The sequence below is a fragment of the Euprymna scolopes genome, chromosome 46 (assembly GCF_053919585.1).
Source record: "Euprymna scolopes isolate OS-2025 chromosome 46, ASM5391958v1, whole genome shotgun sequence".
Lineage (NCBI taxonomy): Eukaryota > Metazoa > Mollusca > Cephalopoda > Sepiida > Sepiolidae > Euprymna > Euprymna scolopes.
Genome location: NC_136527.1, coordinates 159228070 through 159250562, shown reverse-complemented (window position 1 = coordinate 159250562; position 22493 = coordinate 159228070). Strand labels below are relative to the sequence as shown.

Below are 22493 nucleotides of genomic sequence, written 5' to 3'. Positions count from 1 at the left end.
CATTTTGCTTACGTGGGGAAGCAAATAAATACCTACTTACCTGACGTAAGTCTGGCCTGGGCCCTTCGTGGCACGGGCGAGAAGATCAAAGTGTAGTATCTGCTCCGACAGATGCTGCAAAGCTATGACTAGCACAGACCATATGTGGGAGTAACCCCACATATCTGACCTTGGTCACTGAAGGGGCAACCCTTCATACCAACAGTTTCTAATCCAGCTCCCACTTCCCTTCCCTCCTCTCGGGAGCTGGATCCCCCTTCCCCCTATCTCCACATTAAAAAACAGCCTCCTGCCTAATTTGCTCAGTGGGGAAGCAAATAAATAAACTGTTCCGACAGATACTGCAAGCAAAGACCGAAGGGAGGGGGAATGGAAAAAGGGGACCATCTCCCGAGAGGTGGAAAATGCGAGCTGGTCCCGTTTTTCCCTCCCCCCTTCCTTTACTCCTCACATTAAAAATTGGTGGGGGAGCAAATAAATACCTACTGCAAGCAAAGACCAGATGTGGCGGCAACCCCATATACCTGACCTTTAACCAGCTCCCATTTCCCACCTCTCGGGAGCTGGTCCCCTTTTTCCCTTCCCCCTCCCCTTCACTCCTCACATTAAAAATCGGCCTTGTGCCTAATTTGCTCGGTGGGGGAGCAAATAAATACAACAGGCCCGGGCCTTTCGGGGTCTGGGCAGCAAGTGTCAAGCAAAGACCTTGGTTAATGTAGGGGCAACCCTTCATACCAATTGTCACTATCCAGCTCCCCTACTCCCAGGGGAGTTGGTCCCCATTTCCCTTTCACTCCTCACTTTAAGAATCGGCCTTGCGCCTAATTTGCTCGGTGGGGGAGCAAATAAATACCTTCATACTTACCTGACGTCGGAGTTAACGTCGGGGTTAGGTCGTTTCCCCAGAGTGAGGCCCTTCCATTGCATTATTGCGGTTGTGTTAACCTTTGCAATCGTCTCAAATGTGGCTGACTCGGACGTGCTATTTCTAAATGTGTGGTCTGCATACGCGCTCACCCCGATGATTTAATCAAAATCAGAAATTCTACCCTACTTCTCCTTCTGAGCAGAAAACCACTTTAATTCCCAGTTACGTCCCGTATGTCTTCCGCTCTCACAGACGTGTGTAAGGACGTCCTTGTTTCTGTTTTCCCAATCGCCCGTCTCTATACACGCCACAAAAAGGTCAATTCTCACGACCAGTTTATCATCCACTTCAATCGCAACGTTCTGATATAATCTAATCTGCATGTATACATCACCAACGTTTGCTCTTAACATATCAATCTCGTAAGCGTAAGAAATCCGCCGAGCTGTCGCCTTCAACAACTGAAAGTGTCTTCTTTCGATATTGATTGATGAATGAAAACCTCTGAAAAACTACCGCAGAATTAGTGTGTCTATTGATTGAATCCCACCCATCACCTCGAAAATTGGTCATCCAAACAAAGTTGAATGATGTGCACAGGTATTTTTCGTTACCAAAATTATGAAAATGATAAAATATGTTTTATTGATACTTGTACAGTTTAATCAAGACATTAAAAAAAAAATGAAAATATCCAAAAAAGTTTATATTGTACGTATCCGTTATGGACTGAAGTTCTCTAAAAAAAAATTCAGAGAAGTTATTTATTATTATTTTTTTTTTACAGCGGGGAAACATGTTAATATGACAGCGCGCTGAAGATGGCCGTGTTTGCATTGTTAGAATATGTAACGGGGAGATAAATCAGTCTAAAGTGCCGATACCTCCCTTCCCATCTTAAATAATAGCTTTTCTTCTTAAAAATCGAAACACGTCTACCTTTTGATTGGTCTCATAACAAATTGTTTGTTTTTTTGCTTTAAAAAAAAACTACTTGACCAAATTAAGTGAAAGTTTTTCCAGAGAACTTCATTCCATAATAGATACGTACAATATAACCTTTTTTTTATTTTCTCGATATTTTCATTTTTAATGTCTTTAATAAACTGTACGAGTACACATTTTATTTTATAATTTAAAATGAAAAAAACATTGAGCAATAAAAATAAGATATTAGGTACTTATGTATTTTTGGTGCCGAGCTGAAATAATAGTTATTATTTTGAAAACCATTCTTAATATAAGGGGGTGAGGGTGTTTTGTAACTAATTTATGCTTCCACATTACAACTTTATATAATAAAAAAAAATCGTGAAACTTGAATTTAAACTGAAAAAATAAAAACTAGATAAAAATAGCGCGGTACCATTTGCCGTCATATGCATCCGAGAAAAATGTCTATTGTAAAATTAAACCAAAATTTGGTGCTTGTGTATTTTTGGTACCGCGCTATTTTAAAATAGTTTTTCAGGTTAAATTAAAGTTTTACGATATCTGTTTTTTTTTTCTTTTTTAATTGTAAGGTGGGAGCACAGAATAGTTACAAAACACCATCCCCATGTTAAGAATGGCTTTCAATAAAATAACAATATCATTTCAGCACAGTACCAACAATACATAAGTACTGAAAATGTTGTTTTTATTGTTCAATGTTTTTCATTTTAAATTATAAAATAAAACACGTTTAATCATTTTAAAACTTCATCTTTCATTATTTTTTAAATTTGTTAAACACCGTGGTTAAAAAAATTAAATTTTAATGGCCGTTGATATTCGCAACCGGCTGCGGCTATTCTAAAATGCTATTCGCAGCCGGTCGCATGAGCTGACCGGAAGTGACGTCAGACAAATCTTAAGTAAATTCTTGGCTAGAATTGTAAAAATAATTTGTTTTCTTTTGTAACAGAATTTAACAATTTCTTTCATTTTGAGCTGCTTTTTTCTCCCGTTTATGTTTGTTTTCTACAATTAATAAACCAGTTTACAAGTAAAAAATAAGTTGTTTTAATTTTTAATTACCAACACAGTGGCGAATCCCATTTTTTATTTTGAGCGGAGAATTTAACATGTCTTTTCATTTTAATTATTTGTTTTAGTTTTTTATTACTAAGCGGAGAATTTGGGGTACTCATGCAGAGAACGGCATGGGCGTGGCTTATCACTTGCTCAGTTGCGAAATATTTTTGTTTTTAGTAAATAATTTGTGTTTTTTGGCAAAGTTTATTTTTAATAAAATTAGCGTATTTACTGATATTTTTGAACCGCGATATTACCATTCTTTCATAACACCGATCACTTTAGTCCTGCCTTCTTACACAGGTTTTCGGGTCGCTGACAACGAATCTGATAATCAACCCCACAGCAAATTTACCGTTTAGATGGTATTAACCCCTGGAGACTGGCTCTACCTGTCACCATTTTACAGGCTTCGTTGCCCGCCCGCTAGGTGTATCAGAATTTTAGGCGGAGTTTTTTACACCCCCCAACAAAAAACTGCGAATAAAATATATAAAACTCGTAATTTCTGTTTTTAAAGTGGGTTGTTTATTTTCCTTATGAAATATACTTCCAAAATAAACTATTACAGTCGTTTAAAACATAATAGAAGTATTATTTTTTAAAAACAATGTTTACAAAATGTCTAAGCGCGTTTCTCCGATGTTACAAGCAGCCATTTTTTTACGTATACAAATACATTGATTTTTACGAGTTCACTTTTTTTTAACTTTTTTAACTTTAAAAATCGATCTAAATTTTTCTATTAGTTCAATTTTTACGTAATTTTCAGGTTCAATGTGAAATTTTATGCTCTTTTCAATAAAGTGAATATAAATTTCTGGTAAAGTTTTTTTTTTTATATAATTTTGAGATCAATACCGTCGACTCGACAACTTCCGGTTTCGCCGCCGGCCGGCTGCGAATAGCATTTTAGAATAGCCGCAGCCGGCTGCGAATAGTCACTTCGATTTTAATCACATGATCACATTTTCAATAATTACGTGATTATATTTTAGCCATTTAAACTTTGTGAAACATGTAAACAAACTTCTGCTCGATACCGGTGTTGACCTTTAAGAGTCCCTTTTAGTGATTATATGGTTCGAGGCTATTTGTACAACTAAACGGTAAATCTACTGATTATTCTGACTACACTTCTCATCTTGGATGTTAACAGTAGTTTGAGTAATTCAATTATTAATGAAATGTTCAGTCTTCAAAAAATAAATAAATAAAAATAAAATAAAATAAACCTGATTTTTAAATCTTCATGTATCTTTTTTATTTTAATAAATGAGACATACAAAAAAAAAAAGAAAAAAGAAAAGACATTTTATAAAGAAATCCCAAACATTGACAAATACAATCTAAATTTGATATGGAAACAATTCGGCACATTTAACTAATAAACGGACATTTTCTACACGAGGAACGAAATAATGATTACACCGTGTTATTACGATGACCTTAAGTTCTTGGTTCTTTAGCAGTTGATTTTCTATTTAAATAATTTCACGTTTAAATTGTGTTTTTCCTCTTTTAATTTTGATTCTTTTATATTTTTATATATTTTATTTCTTAATGAATTGAGCACACAAAACAAAAGTTCGGTAAATTCACTAAAGAAATCCTAACAAACAAAACAAATTGTCTGTTTTGAACACAAAAGAAAAACGAATTCATCCCGTTTTTTTTTTCGTATTGAATTCCTGGAAATATTCGTAAGTTTGTATCGTTTCTTTCTTTTTTTTTTTACACAAAAAAATCTAATCTATAAATTTTAATATAATCTTAACCATTAAGATAAGTTTACTTATTTTTGTTTTTGTAATCTAATAAAATATAACATCATCATATTTTATTAGTTAATATTAATATTAATAGTAGTATGATTAAAACAATCCCTTTTTTTCATTCGTATTGAATTCCTGGAAAGAAAAGTAAGTTTGTATCTTTTTTTTTTTTTTACACTAAAAAATCTAATCTATAACTTTTAATATATTTTTAACCATTAAAATAAGTTTATTTATTTTTGTTTTTGCAATCCATAAAATATAATGATAATAATAGTATAATTTTAAAAAAAATCTTTAAAATATTTTATTCGATGTGATATTTAGATTTTTGTTAAAATATTGGTACTAGTGCACTTATTGATCCGTGCTGAAATAATAACGTTATTATTTAAAAAGCCATTCTTAACATGGGGAGGGGAAGGTGTTTTGTACCTATTATATACTTTAACCTATTATATACTTTAACCGTACAATTGAATTAAAAAAAAACATATCATAAAACTTTAATTAAAGTTGGTAATACGATTTAAAAAATAGTGCGGATCAGGAAATGGATTAGCACCAATATATGATTATTTTTGTAAAACTTGTGTGATTTCTGAGAAAAAAAAATAATTTGAAGTTGATCGAATTAAGTTTTTTGTTAAAAACACGAAAATTTTGTTTTTGTATTTCATTGTTTTAAGATTAAAAAATATATATCATTGGAGAATTCCGTTTTAATTTTTATGTTTCATCCAATATGTAATATTATAAAATCTGCATCATTTTCTGTTATAAAGTTTACATAAAATGATCAATTGTCATCAATTAGCAATTACTTAATGTAAAAAACAATATTCGTAACTCTTTATAATTTAACCCGAAAGAAAAATGGAGTTTATTTGTGTACTATTAAGTTCATATAGCCTTAAAACTAAAGGAATTATGAATTTATAATAATCATTTCAAATTTTAGAGTAGGGATCACTTTCCTATATAATTTAATGTAAAATTAGCACCCACTTTATGACCAGTTAGGAGTCAATGATACTTGTAATCGTTCGCAGTTTCAAATTTTTGTTGCAGGGGGAGGAGACGGGAGATTCATATTAGTTTTGTGTTTCTTACGTTTTTTTTTTATATGGGGATTAGATATCATATGCTGTTAACTATTCTGTACTTTCACTTAAAAATTAAGAAAAACAAAAAAAAAAACAAGAGATATTGTAAAAATCATTTAACATAAAATTTTGCAAAAGCTGTCATCCTGATTCTTATTGGTTTTCTATGAGTATTTTTTGTTTTTGCAATTTTTTAGACGATTATCGAAACTTCCGAGATGACCATTTTTATCAACCATTTTTTCTTCTAAAGTAACGTACTAATTTTTTAAAAAGTAAATAAGGTATAACACAGAAAATGTTCCTTATATTTATTTGTTAGTTCAAAGTATAAATTAATAAGCAAGGACCTCCTTTCTCCTGGTAAGAATAGCTTTCTAAATAACATTATTACTAATAAGGAAAGGTGTTTCTTTTTAATTAAAAATAGCAAAAAATAGGATTTAATTGAAATTTTATTACCTATGAGGAAAGGGTTTTTTTTATTTAAAACAACAAAAAATATCGTTTAAATTGAAATTTTATTACCTATGAGGGGAGGTGTTTTTTACTTAAAACCACAAAAACTAGAATGTATGATTAATATATGCACCCTCCCCAAAGAACACAATGGCTGTTATTCCTTGTGGTAAGTGTTAAGGTTCATACAAAACTACCTACCAGCATAAATAAATACTAAATGTAACACAAGTACAATAGACAAATATTTATTGACAAACACAAACACATGACAACACTGCAATACCGAGCAACACAATAAAACATTACTCACTTCAATAGTGGGTTTACTGGCTGAGTGGGGAGGATCAATCACTCTAGAATTCTACTCTGGTTTGTCCGACATTGTTTCACGAGAGGAGAATTTACGTGCAGACTCAACACGTGTCCAAACTTTGTCAACTCTTTCCAAGGGATATCACTCTGTACTGTACACCGTAACCCAGTGTTGTTCTTTTTATTCCCCCACACGCTCCTTTAAAACAAATTTTAGGATGAAAAACCAAAACTGTTTATCTAGCCGCATGCACGTTAAGTGTTTCACATAAAAACCTGTTTACATTGGTGATCGTAAAAAAAGTGGGAAACAATTTTTTTACATTTAGTTTAATTACTTACGGTGCCTTTATTTGTATGCCTCTCTCTCACATAGCATCCAATTATGTCTCAATGCTCTTTATTTGGTGTGAATGTAAATTGTTTATTAAGTAAATAACAATGTATTGGAAGTATCTTATTAATAATAAACTATTTTAGTCAGCAGTTGTTACACTAACGTTTATATTTGAATCCAATAAAATATATATTAAAAAATATATAACAATATCAGGATTGCATTACATTTAAAAAATATTTTAATTCTTTTAATAAGTTTTAGTTTGCAATTATTTTGTCAAGTAACCTACCTCTATGAATGTCAATTACATTTTCACCCCAAACAAGGCACATTGCCACTTTGATGTAGGGGGCTACTATCAGGAGTGCTATGTGGGAGTTAGGCAGCAAAATGGCGGTTCACGTTACACTACTACACCTTTTCTTTCTATCATGTCTGCTACTACGCCTTTTCTTTCTGGATCAGATTCCATAGCCTTTTAAGGAAAATTGCATGGCAGCAGTAGGATTTGAAGCCAGAGTTCCCATCTCTTAGCCTTTTGCTGTGATAAGGCCCACAAGGCAGTGGTGTTTGATTTTGGGGTTCGTTCCCTTAGTCATCGTCCATCCAAGGGCACGCACAAGACAGTGGGGTAGGGATTGGTAGGGTGCCAGGGCGTGTCCATACATTGGTGGGCCATAACACACTACCTCTGCGGTCCCCTACTACTCCGAGATCTCCTACAGGTGTAGCCTGGGGCCGCAAGGCACCCATTTACCATGTGTGGCCAAGGTAAAGGCATTGTAGGAGTCTTGAAGATGGAGAGGCTATGTACTGGCAGGGAAGACTTATGCATAGCTGGTTCCTTTTTCACCATGAAGTTAGCCAACGGTATTAAAAGTATATAAATATTATAAAATATAAGAGCACGATGTTAGTTTGTGTAGGGATTGAGTTGTGTTTGACAAAAGTCCGTTTTAATTGTTTTAATTAACTTTGCAATACACACATCAATAACCTATGTTTTACAATGTCGTCTATCATTTTCTCCCTCTCTCCCAAATTTTCCAAGAATTGCATACAAATAAGACTTAAAACATATTTTTGTGTTCAACTAAGAAATCCAAGTTCTATAAACTGGAACATTTCAAAATTAAATCGGTTTATTATCAGTTGTAAGTTAACGTTTTAATTAATAAAAAAAATTCTTCAAATATTTTCTGGAAAATATAAATAAGTCTTTCTGCTATGATAAAAAGATTGAAAAATATTGACAACAATTCAACAATATTCGTGTAGGATTTAGAGTATTTTTATAAAATAGGAATAACCTTTTTGCAAGTTTAAAAAGCTTTTAAATTGATATAATTTTTTGTTTGAGGTTCATACATTAACGGTTAATTGACATTCACCGTAAAACAAATTATAAACAGAAGCAGATATACAGGAATATATGAATGGAAATAACAAAGATCTAACATAGATGTGTAAAATTACAAACAGAAAATTATTTCACTCGCAAAAATATATTAGAATTACAATTGCCTTAAATTTACTTAAAAGTTTTGACTGTTCTTTAAAAAGTAATTATTAAAATGTCCTTAAAACTGGTGTCACAAATTTAATTGCAACATATTTCAACATTTCCTGAAGACATGATATGTGAAACGCATACAATTCTCAGTCGCATAACCTCAATTTAATGAGTGATTAAAGTGTTCTGTAAGAGGATAATAAATGATAATATAGCTATTCAGTGTTTGATGAAATTTGAGTGTTGCTGAAACCGTCTTGCAATACTGGTACGACACCAGGTTCCACGTCTATCCAAAGCGCTGGTGTCTACCTTGAATAATTTGTGCTCTATTTCGAATCGAATAATTTCATACATTCGAAGTCTTATAAACAACACATAAAATAGTGTCATATACAAAATTGTTATGTAACCCTGTCTCATCCAATGCACACTGCATAGTGTATTATTATTATTACGTGAAGGGGAAACAATCATTTCATACGTTTGAAGTCTGATAAACCACACACAAAATAGTGGCATATACAAAATTGCTATGTAACCTATCTTATCCAATGCACACTATATAGCGTATTATTATTATTACGTGAAGGTGAAACAATAATTTTACATAGCGTATTAATATTACTTAATATTATTGTCTTATCCAGTGTATTACTATTATTACGTGAGGGGGATAAAGTTTTGGTACAATGCCTAAACAAATGTGGATGGGAGACAAAAACAATTTGTCAAAACTATTTCTATCAGACTATGGTTAACAAATCAGACAGAACTCTGTAAAAATCGTAATCATCTGATATTCCTCAATGACATTAGCCAACGAAATTTAAAGGGCAAGTCAATTTACCAGGTTATTCATTACACACTCGGTGCGTTAAGTTATCATAATACATATTTTTCCTTTGAAAAACTCATATTCTGCTGATAATATTATGACGTCATACCACCCCAATCTGCATGTGATAAACCACATGTAAAATTGTTAGCAGCTGATCAGAACTGTCTCAATAAAAAACCCATGTACATGCTTTATAAACATGGAAGGTTAGAACGTAGATCCCTGTTGGAGAAGGAGACATGGTAGTAGGGGTCTACGTTGGAAGTTGGAGAACCGGGTTTAATCGTGTATTTTTTCTTGAAACTTGTTATTGTTAGCAGCTGATCAGAACTGTGTCAATAAAATTCCCCTGTACATGCTTTATAAACATTAGTTGTTATAACTATCAAACTGATGTGCATAATCGTCTGTACTTTAGTTGTCCGCTCAGAAAAGGGATTACTATGAAAAGTTGAATCATGTAATCCACATTTGTAGTCGCTATTTATGTTTTACCTTTTCGTTATAATACACTATCATATCCTAGTACCTTCTTTTCCCAAACCACGTTATAATACACTATCATATCCTAGTGCCTTCTTTTCCCAAACCACGTTATAATACACTATCATATCCTAGTACTTTTTCCCCAAACCACGTTATAATATACTATCATATCCTAGTGCCTTCTTTTCCCAAACCACGTTATAATACACTATCATATTCTAGTACCTTTTTTCTCAAACCAGATGCTTGTGGAATTATTTGCTATTGTTTTCTTAATTATTATCTTACTAAGGTAAATAGGTATCAGCTATCGTCTTTTGTTATTTTATTCATAGTTTCTAGCGACTTCCATATAAACAAGCTGACACTTAAATTAATGAATTCGATTGACATGGATTCACAAACGTAATGATATTTTGATTAAAGGAAATACCTCGTTTAAATTCACTCAGAAATATATGAACATTTTATTCTTTTAATAATAATAGAAATGAAATCATTAAAGATAAAACATTAAAATTCGAATAATATAAATGCATGGATTTACAAATAATTTAACCTTAAGCGGAACTGAAGCTAAAAATAGTATTTTCAAATCAAGAAATAGAAAAGAAATAGAAAATATAGTTGCAAAAAAAAATGCAGCAAAAAATGCCAAAAGCAAAAAAAAAATGTCAACATTAATGAACATGCACTTGTTGTATTGTAATAAACTGATTGGATAAAACCTAAATAATATGATTAGTTTTTAATGTTTATTTGTTTATAGTAATTATTTAGTCTTAGTAAATACTTCGTCTTGCTAATATTTAAAGATCAAACATTAAAACGCTTATAAGTTAAACACTTGTGGTTGCAAATAAGTTTACGTTCAGATGAATTATGCGAAAACATTTTTTTTTTACTGTTTTCCACCCAAATAAACTCAGACGATAGGGGCTACTATTTGAAATTTAAAAAAAAAACAGGGATATATAATAATATGGTTAGATTAAATGTGTATTATCTGTTTATAGCTATTTAATTAGTTGAGCTTACTTAAAGATAAAACATTCAACACGTTAATAAATTAAACGCCTATGATCAAAATATTTTTACGTTCATATAAAAATGGTGAAACAATATTTGAGAATTAAATATTTGAAGAGAAAAATTCAAGACGTTGTTTTACACATTTTCATCACAATCATATAAATCATATTACCATCTTGGGACTATTAGTAAGTAACATGTAGCTCAATGTCTGTACATTTAAACCAAAGAAGATAACTATACATATTACATTTATACTACTGCATTTCTATACAATCAGGGAAGCAGGAACAGGGAGGGAATTCCAAAGTCTAACAAACCAAAGAAGATAACGATTAGAATAAAAAGCTTGTTTGATTTACGTCGAGGGTACAATTACTATATATTCATCAGAAGATAACTATTAGAATAAAAAGCTTTCCAACAGCGAAGGGGTGGGATTTTATCTACTTGGATTTAGAAGTATTTACATTGAGGGGTACAATTACTATATATTCATCAGATCACATTAAAATACTTTATAAACAAGTATAGGGATTCAACATTGTGAGAGTGGAACAGAGTAGAGCTTGGCCGTAGGGGGTAGGAGGACCTATTTGATTTGAGACTCTTTTTGAATTTTGTCTAAGACGAATATTGTCATGGTAAATTATGTAGCAAAAATACTAATTGCATATTCTAATGTGAACTTTAAAGACGTCTAGGATACTTTAAGTTAACATTAATTTTCCAGCAGGCTAACTATTTTTAAGAAGTATTTGTAATGTTATTTAAAGAAATTAATATATATTATAATTAGTAACTAAAGCTGTGTTCGTACTGATATTTAAAGAAATTAAAATATATTTTAATTAATAACTAAAACCGTGTTCGTACTGATATTTAAAGAAATTAATATATATTATAATTAATAACTAAAACTGTGTTCGTATTGATATTTAAAGACAGGTGAAACATTTATACAGTTATCAGTTAAACGTCTTTAGTTACAAATATTGTTTTTATTCAGATGAATTAAGGGTAAAAAGATATATTTCCTAAAAGACACCTTTCATTGATTAATTAGATTGACAAATTGGCAAATATATAAGAAAAAATAAACAAGAATAGATAGATTGGAAAGAAGAAATAGAATCATATGATTAACAAATATATAAGAAAAGATTGAAAAGAATAGATAGAATCATATAATTAACAAATATATAAGAAAAGATTGAAAAGAATAAATAGAATCATATGATTTACAAATATATAAGAAAAGATTGAAAAGAATAAATAGAATCATATGATTGACAAATATATAAGAAAAGATTGAAAAGAATAAATAGAATCATATGATTGACAAATATATAAGAAAAGATTGAAAAGAATAAATAGAATCATATGATTGACAAATATATAAGAAAAGATTGAAAAGAATAAATAGAATCATATGATTGACAAATATATAAGAAAAGATTGAAAAGAATAGATAGAATCATATGATTGACAAATATATAAGAAAAGATTGAAAAGAATAAATAGAATCATATGATTGACAAATATATAAGAAAAGATTGAAAAGAATAAATAGAATCATATGATTGACAAATATATAAGAAAAGATTGAAAAGAATAAATAGAATCATATGATTGACAAATATATAAGAAAAGATTGAAAAGAATAAATAGAATCATATGATTGACAAATATATAAGAAAAGATTAAAAAGAATAAATAGAATCATATGATTGACAAATATATAAGAAAAGATTAAAAAGAATAAATAGAATCATATGATTAACAAATATATAAGAAAAGATTGAAAAGAATAAATAGAATCATATGATTAACAAATATATAAGAAAAGATTGAAAAGAATAAATAGAATCATATGATTGACAAATATATAAGAAAAGATTGAAAAGAATAAATAGAATCATATGATTAACAAATATATAAGAAAAGATTGAAAGAATAAATAGAATCATATGATTGACAAATATATAAGAAAAGATTGAAAAGAATAGATAGAATCATATGATTAACAAATATATAAGAAAAGATTGAAAAGAATAGATAGAATTATATGATTGACAAATATATAAGAAAAGATTGAAAAGAATAAATAGAATCATATGATTAACAAATATATAAGAAAAGATTGAAAAGAATAGATAGAATTATATGATTAACAAATATATAAGAAAAGATTGAAAAGAATAAATAGAATCATATGATTGACAAATATATATGAAAAGATTGAAAAGAATAAATAGAATCATATGATTGACAAATATATAAGAAAAGATTGAAAAGAATAGATAGAATCATATGATTGACAAATATATAAGAAAAGATTGAAAAGAATAAATAGAATCATATGATTGACAAATATATAAGAAAAGATTAAAAAGAATAAATAGAATCATATGATTAACAAATATATAAGAAAAGATTGAAAAGAATAAATAGAATCATATGATTGACAAATATATAAGAAAAGATTGAAAAGAATAAATAGAATCATATGATTAACAAATATATAAGAAAAGATTGAAAGAATAAATAGAATCATATGATTGACAAATATATAAGAAAAGATTGAAAAGAATAGATAGAATCATATGATTAACAAATATATAAGAAAAGATTGAAAAGAATAGATAGAATTATATGATTTACAAATATATAAGAAAAGATTGAAAAGAATAGATAGAATCATATGATTGACAAATATATAAGAAAAGATTGAAAAGAATAAATAGAATCATATGATTGACAAATATATAAGAAAAGATTGAAAAGAATAGATAGAATCATATGATTAACAAATATATAAGAAAATATTGAAAAGAATAAATAGAATCATATGATTAACAAATATATAAGAAAAAATGGAAAAGAATAAATAGAATCATATGATTAACAAATATATAAGAAAAGATTGAAAAGAATAAATAGAATCATATGATTGACAAATATATAAGAAAAGATTGAAAAAACAAATAGAATCATATGATTAACAAATATATAAGAAAAGATTGAAAAGAATAAATAGAATCATATGATTAACAAATATATAAGAAAAGATTTAAAAGAATAAATAGAATCATATGATTGACAAATATATAAGAAAAGATTGAAAAGAATAAATAGAATAATATGATTAACAAGTATATAAGAAAAGATTGAAAAGAATAAATAGAATCATATGATTAACAAATATATAAGAAAAGATTGAAAAGAATAAATAGAATCATATGATTAACAAATATATGAGAAAAGATTGAAAAGAATAAATAGAATCATATGAATAACAAATATATAAGAAAAGATTGAAAAAGAAAAAATAGAATCATATGATTAACAAATATATAAGAAAAGATTGAAAAGAATAAATAGAATCATATGATTGACAAATATATAAGAAAAGATTGAAAAGAATAAATAGAATCATATGATTAACAAATATATAAGAAAAGATTGAAAAGAATAAATAGAATCATAGGATTGACAAATATATAAGAAAAGATTGAAAAGAATACATAAAATCATATGATTGACAAATATATAAGAAAAGATTGAAAAGAATAAATAGAATCATATGATTAACAAATATATAAGAAAATATTGAAAAGAATAGATAGAATCATACGATTAACAAATATATAAGAAAAGATCGAAAAGAATAAATAGAATCATATGATTAACAAATATATAAGAAAAGATTGAAAAGAATAAATAGAATCATATAATTAACAAATATATAAGAAAAGATTGAAAAGAATAAATAGAATAATATGATTAACAAATATATAAGAAAAGATTGAAAAGAATAGATAGAATCATATGATTAACAAATATATAAGAAAAGATTGAAAAGAATAGATAGAATCATATGATTAACAAATATATAAGAAAAGATTGACAAGAATAAATAGAATCATATGATTGACAAATATATAAGAAAAGATTGAAAAGAATAGATAGAATCATATGATTAACAAATATATGAGAAAAGATTGAAAAGAATAAATAGAATCATATGATGGACAAATATATAAGAAAAGATTGAAAAGAATAAATAAAATCATATGATTGACAAATATATAAGAAAAGATTAAAAAGAATAAATAGAATCATATGATGGACAAATATATAAGAAAAGATTGAAAAGAATAGATAGAATCATATGATTAACAAATATATAAGAAAAGATTGAAAAGAATAAATAGAATCATATGATTGACAAATATATAAGAAAAGATTGAAAAGAATAAATAGAATCATATGATTAACAAATATATAAGAAAAGATTGAAAAGAATAAATAGAATCATGATTAACAAATATATAAGAAAAGATTGAAAAGAATAGATAGAATCATATGATTAACAAATATATAAGAAAAGATTGAAAATAATAAATAGAATCATATGATTGACAAATATATAAGAAAAGATTGAAAAGAATAAATAGAATCATATGATGAACAAATATAAGAAAAGTTTGAAAAGAATAAATAGAATCATATGATTGACAAATATATAAGAAAAGATTGAAAAGAATAAATAGAATCATGATTAACAAATATATAAGAAAAGATTGAAAAGAATAGATAGAATCATATGATTAACAAATATATAAGAAAAGATTGAAAAGAATAAATAGAATCATATGATTAACAAATATATAAGAAAAGATTGAAAAGAATAAATAGAATAATATGATTGACAAATATATAAGAAAAGATTGAAAAGAATAAATAGAATCATATGATTAACAAATATATAAGAAAATGTTGAAAAGAATAAATAGAATCATATGATTGACAAATATATAAGAAAAGATTGAAAAGAATAAATAGAATCATATTATTAACAAATATATAAGAAAAGATTGAAAAGAATAAATAGAATCATATGATTAACAAATATATAAGAAAAGATTGAAAAGAATAGATAGAATCATATGATAAACAAATATATAAGAAAAGATTGAAAAGAATAAATAAAATCATATGATTAACAAATATATAAGAAAAGATTGAAAAGAATAGATAGAATCATATGATTTACAAATATATAAGAAAAGATTGAAAAGAATAAATAAAATCATATGATTAACAAATATATAAGAAAAGATTTAAAAGAATAAATAGAATCATATGATTAACAAATATATAAGAAAATGTTGAAAAGAATAAATAGAATCATATGATTAACAAATATATAAGAAAAGATTGAAAAGAATAGATAGAATCATATGATTAACAAATATATAAGAAAAGATTGAAAAGAATAAATAAAATCATATGATTAACAAATATATAAGAAAAGATCGAAAAGAATAAATAGAATCATATGATTAACAAATATATTAGAAAAGATTGAAAAGAATAAATAGAATCATATGATTGACAAATATATAAGAAAATATTGAAAAGAATAAATAGAATTATATGATTAACAAATATATAAGAAAAGATTGAGAAGAATAAATAGAATCATATGATTAACAAATATATAAGAAAAGATTGAAAAGAATAAATAGAATCATATGTTTAACAAATATATTAGAAAAGATGGAAAAGAATAAATAGAATCATATGATTAACAAATATATAAGAAAAGATTGAGAAGAATAAATAGAATCATATAATTAACAAATATATAAGAAAAGATTGAGAAGAATAGATAGAATCATATGATTAACAAATATATAAGAAAAGATTGAAAAGAATAAATAGAATCATATGATTAACAAATATATAAGAAAAGATTGAAAAGAATAAATAGAATCATATGATTGACAAATATATAAGAAAATATTGAAAAGAATAAATAGAATTATATGATTCACAAATATATAAGCAAAGATTGGAAAGAATATATAGAATCATATGATTGACAAATATATAAGAAAAGATTGAAAAGAATAAATAGAATCATATGATTAACAAATATATAAGAAAAGATTGAGAAGAATAAATAGAATTATATGATTAACAAATATATAAGCAAGATTGAAAAGAATATATAGAATCATATGATTGACAAATATATAAGAAAAGATATAAAAGAATAAATAGAATCATATGATTAACAAATATATAAGAAAAGATTTAAAAGAATTGGTAGAATCATATGATTAACAAATATATTAGAAAAGATTGAAAAGAATAAATAGAATCATATGATTAACAAATATATAAGAAAAGATTGAAAAGAATAAATAGAATCATATGATTGACAAATATATAAGAAAAGATTTAAAAGAATAGATAGAATCATGATTGACAAATATATAAGAAAAAATTGAAAAGAATAAATAGAATCATATGATTGACAAATATATAAGAAAAGATTGAAAAGAATAAATAGAATTATATGATTAACAAATATATAAGAAAAGATTGAAAAGAATAAATAGAATCATATGATTGACAAATATATAAGAAAAGATTGAAAAGAATAAATAGAATTATATGATTCACAAATATATAAGCAAAGATTGAAAAGAATATATAGAATCATATGATTGACAAATATATAAGAAAAGATTGAAAAGAATAAATAGAATCATATGATTAACAAATATATAAGAAAAGATTGAAAAGAATAAATAGAATTATATGATTAACAAATATATAAGCAAAGATTGAAAAGAATATATAGAATCATATGATTGACAAATATATAAGAAAAGATTGAAAAGAATAAATAGAATCATATGATTGACAAATATATAAGAAAAGATTTAAAAGAATTGGTAGTATCATATGATTAACAAATATATTAGAAAAGATTGAAAAGAATAAATATAATCATATGATTAACAAATATATAAGAAAAGATTTAAAAGAATAGATAGAATCATGATTGACAAACATATTAGAAAAGATTGAAAAGTATAGCTTCAAAAAAAGAAATCATTGTAGGATTTTTAATCAACTAAAATACTTTTCTACTAAATAAACACATCTTAAGACAATGTTTTCGATTTTCTTCTCGATCATTTGGCATGTGTTCATATATGAATTTTGTGTATATACTTTTATGTGTCTTTTTTGAAGAAGGTTCTGAGTTCAATATTGGCAACAATAAGCAGAATACTTATACATGAATGCAAATACTGAAATACAGAATTTTATTGTTTTGCAGATGTTCCTGATTGAACCCTATTCAAAAATTTTAATGGAATATCATTTTTCTTTACATGATTAAACGCTACGATTGAATTTTAATGGAATATCATTTCCTTTTAAACATAATTGAACCCTATCATTGGATTTTAATGGAATCTGATTTTCTTTTAAATATTATGCATTGAGATGTTCTTAGTTTTACAATGAATTAAAAGATATAAAAAGCTAGAACCATGAATTGAGATAAGTTATATTTTTATTAAGTGTTTTTATTATTTTAAAAATCACATTTAGTGACACATACAGGAACTCATTAAGAAAATCATATTTTGTGAAATGTGAGAATATTTCTTTCTGCAAAATATGGTTTGCTAAGACATATGGGAACACACGTTGACAAAACACACATTAAAGGAAAACAAGTGCACTTATACAGAAGACAGCATAAAAAATATTTGCATTAAGATAGTAAATGTGTGGCATCTGTTGGGATACTCCTCCTTTGCTAAACAAAGTAATAAGTAAATTAGATTTAAAGAAAAAGTCAACGTTCAAGTAAAATGTCTAAACATTCTAGTTCTGAAAAGTCGTTGTTAGTAAGACAGAGTAGTACTAACACTAAGGCTAAACCACATACTTGTGAAGTCTGTGGATATTCTTGTTCTGCAAAATCAAAGTTACTGAGACACATGAGAACTCACACTAGGGAAAAGCCATATTGTTGTAAAGTGTGTGGATATTCTTGTTCTGAAAAATCATCTTTAGTGAAACATATGAGAACCCACACTGGAGAAACCCCATATTCATGTGAAGTTTGTGGATATTCTTGTTCTGTAAAATCATCCTTATTGAAACATACAAGAACTCACACTGGGGTAAAGCCATATTCTTGTGGAGATTGTGGATATTCTTGTTCTGTGAAATCATCATTAGTGAAACATACAAGAACCCACACTGGAGAAAAACCATATTCATGTGAAGTTTGTGGATATTATTTTTCTGTAAAATCATCGTTAATCAGACATACAAGAACCCACACTGGGGAAAAACCATATTCCTGTGAAGTTTGTGGATATTCTTTTTCTGTAAAATCATCGTTAGTGAATCATACAAGAACCCACACTGGGGAAAAGCCTCATTCTTGTGAAGTTTGTGGATATTCTTGTTCTGAAAAATCAAATTTAGTGACACATAGAAGAACCCACACTGGGGAAAAGCCATACTTTTGTGATGTGTGTGGATATTCTTGTTCTGAAAAATCGAGGTTAGTGAGACATACAAGAACCCACACTGGGGAGAAGCTACATTCTTGTGAAGTTTGTGGACATTCTTTTTCTCAAAAATCACATTTAGTGACACATATGATAACTCACACTGGAGAAAAGCCGCATTCATGTAAAGTGTGTGGACATTCTTTTTCTCGAAAATCATCTTTAGTGACACATATGAGAATGCACACAGGCGAAAAGCCACATTCTTGTGAAATGTGTGAATATTCTTGTTCTGAAAAATCAAAGTTAGTAAAACACATGAGAATTCACACTGGGGAAAAGCCACATTCTTGTGAAGTTTGTGGATATTCTTTTTCTCAAAAATCAACGTTAGTGACACATATGATAACTCACACTAAAGAAAGGCCACATTCTTGTGAAGTATGTGGATATTCTTTTGCTCGAAAAACAAATTTACGGACTCATATGAGAACTCACACTGGGGAAAAGCCATATTCTTGCAAAATATGTGAATATTCTTGTTCTCATAAAATACGTTTAAGGAAACATATGAAAAAGATGCACGATTAGAAAATGTGATATACTTGCCAAATATATGCATCTTCTTATTCTAACAATTCGCATTTATTTATCTGAGAAGTTCAAGTAAAATAGTATTACTTAAAACAAACCTGAAACAACTCCTGATCGATGAAACTATCCTTAATAGATATTTTTAATAAAAGAACTACATTTGAGAATATAATACAATATAAAGAAGTAATGAATTGTTTAAAAACGGTAATGTTTCTGAAAAATATAAATAGTATATTGATTGCTGTAAGGACGATGAAAATCCTTAAAAAATACACAAAAGTCACACAATTCATAAAAGACCAAACTGTTGCTGAAAACAAATGAAGTTATAAAAGGAACAACTGATTTCTTATGAAGGGAACAAGTTATTTCTTATATATTTTTTTAAAAATAAAGATGAAAATCTATATTCTTGCACACTATATGAATATTGGTGTTCTCGTTAATAATCTGATGCGAAAATAACAAACATAAAAAGACAAACATGATATTTCTACAAAGAATTCAAGTGTATTCATACGTATGAGAATCCACAGTGATGAAAAACTTCAACAACTACATAAACACTTATACTCAATATACAAAGTTACAGATATGTATTCAACAACTACACAAACAATTATACTCAATAGACAACGTTATAGATATATATTCAACAACTTCACAAACAATTATACTCAATAGACAAGGTTACATATATATATACTCAACAACTACATAAACAATTACACTCAATAGACAAAGTTACAGATATATATTCAACAACTACAGAAACAATTATACTCAATAGACAACGTTACAGATATATATTCAACAACTACATAAACAATTATACTCAATATACAAAGTTACAGATATATATTCAACAACTACATAAACAATTATACTCAATATACAAAGTTACAGATATATATTCAACAACTACATAAACAATTATACTCAATATACAAAGTTACAGATATATATTCAACAACTACATAAACAATTATACTCAATAGACAAAGTTACAGATATATATTCAACAACTACATAAACAATTATACTCAATAGACAAAGTTACATATATATATTCAACAACTACATAAACAATTATACTCAATAGACAACGTTACAGATATATATTCGAACAATTGCCTTTAAATAGATCATTAGAATCTTCAAAATTGCTCTCATTGATTTTCTATTTTACAAAATCTCAGAAGCATAATAAAAGTTTTCACAATTATCATATCTCTATAACAGGCAGCCATTACATCCAACCAATACAGTGAAATATTAAAGTTTTTTCTCATCATATTTCGTACAACATTTATTTTTAAAAAACAACATCGATTAATTATAATTTAATAAAAAAATACAACATCGATGAATAAATATTTACTACAAAAATACAAGATCGATGAACAATTATTTACTAAAAAAGGACAACATCAATGAATAAGGATTTACTAAATAAAACTAAAGTTACAGATATATTCGAACAATTGCCTCTAAATGGATCATTAGAATCTTTAAAATGGCTCTCAGCTGAAATATATAAGATAGCAGGTCAATGCTTAGTTTCATCTAGGATTTACCATCCCAGCTACAACGAAATAATGAGAAAATGAAAATAAAACAAGAAACAAAGTAGATATTTAATATATCTGAGAAAAAAATTGAAATGTCAGAGACAGTAACAACGGTTGTCAAAGTAAGATTGATTTTCAATAGGACAAAATCTAAGAAGCATTGCTAATAAAACGTGACACAATTATCATATCTCCATAACAGTCAGGCATTATTCAATAAAAAATACAACATCAATGAATAAATATTTACTACAAAAATACAAGATCGATGAACAATTATTAACTAAAAAGAGACAACATCGATGAATAATTGTTTAATAAAAAATACAACATCGATGAATAATTATTTACTAAATAAAACTAATATGTGGGAGGATGTTCTTTTCGCACCAACAATGAATTGCTGATTAACAAGATCATCACTGAGGGTTAAAGAGAAAAAGGCAAAGAATTCTAACCCTGGCTGTGATTAGTTAGAATTAGGAAAACAAGCTTGAAATACCAAAGCGAACGGAATTTAAAAGTGTGGTCGATTCTAGAATGAAAAAATCCATTAAAGACTATGTGATATTTTGCTTTCTGTAGAAAAACTAAACGCAAATCTAAAGGTTGTTTTACCAGATTGTTGATTGGAAAGGAGCAATGGAAGCAATGTTTATAAAATTGCTATACAAACTTCAAATCCAAAACACCACATAGATTAATATACTTTCACACTGTCAAACATTGCTGAAAATTGTGACTCCAGTTGATATGAAAGTCAATCAAAATAGTATTTTTTAAAAATAGTTTTACAAATCAATTGTTGCAAATTGTTTGAAATTCTTTAAATAAATTACTGTTTATAATAAACAATAAGAACCTGGTGGGTGACGTAATAGAATGGACAATGAAACGATTATTATATAGCAGCATACAAAGATTAAGTCAGACGTGAAAGCAGATTGATCAACTAGTAAGGATAATGAACATAAATTCTTTAAATTTGTTGAATGAGATAAATAACAATCACTATATTTGTTTAAAATTATTATTCATTTCTTGTAGTAAAGCCAAATATGATGACAATATATGGATTGGTTGGATAGAAATTTTGTCGTTTCGATTCATGAAAGCAGATTGATTCACTAGTAACGATGTTCACGCATAAAAAGAATTGCATGAAACTCTAAAAGATGTCACAGACATGGAATAAAGTTATATGAAAATATGCCTTTGTGTTATACTGTTTCGTT

The 22493-nt window shown here is 27.3% G+C and overlaps 1 protein-coding gene and 1 non-coding gene across 2 annotated transcripts; both read left to right on the top strand.

Moving 5' to 3' along the window:
* Window positions 1–857: 857 nt before the first annotated feature.
* On the top strand, window positions 858–1021 carry LOC145271731 (U1 spliceosomal RNA). The gene has a single exon (XR_013866111.1). It is a non-coding gene; the product is annotated as a U1 spliceosomal RNA (small nuclear RNA).
* A 15755-nt stretch (window positions 1022–16776) lies between these two features.
* LOC145271182 (uncharacterized) lies at window positions 16777–20109 on the top strand. The gene has a single exon (XM_080126720.1). The coding sequence runs from the start codon at window positions 18440–18442 to the stop codon at window positions 19679–19681; it is 1242 nt and encodes a 413-aa protein (XP_079982846.1). The 5' UTR covers window positions 16777–18439; the 3' UTR covers window positions 19682–20109.
* Window positions 20110–22493: the final 2384 nt, after the last annotated feature.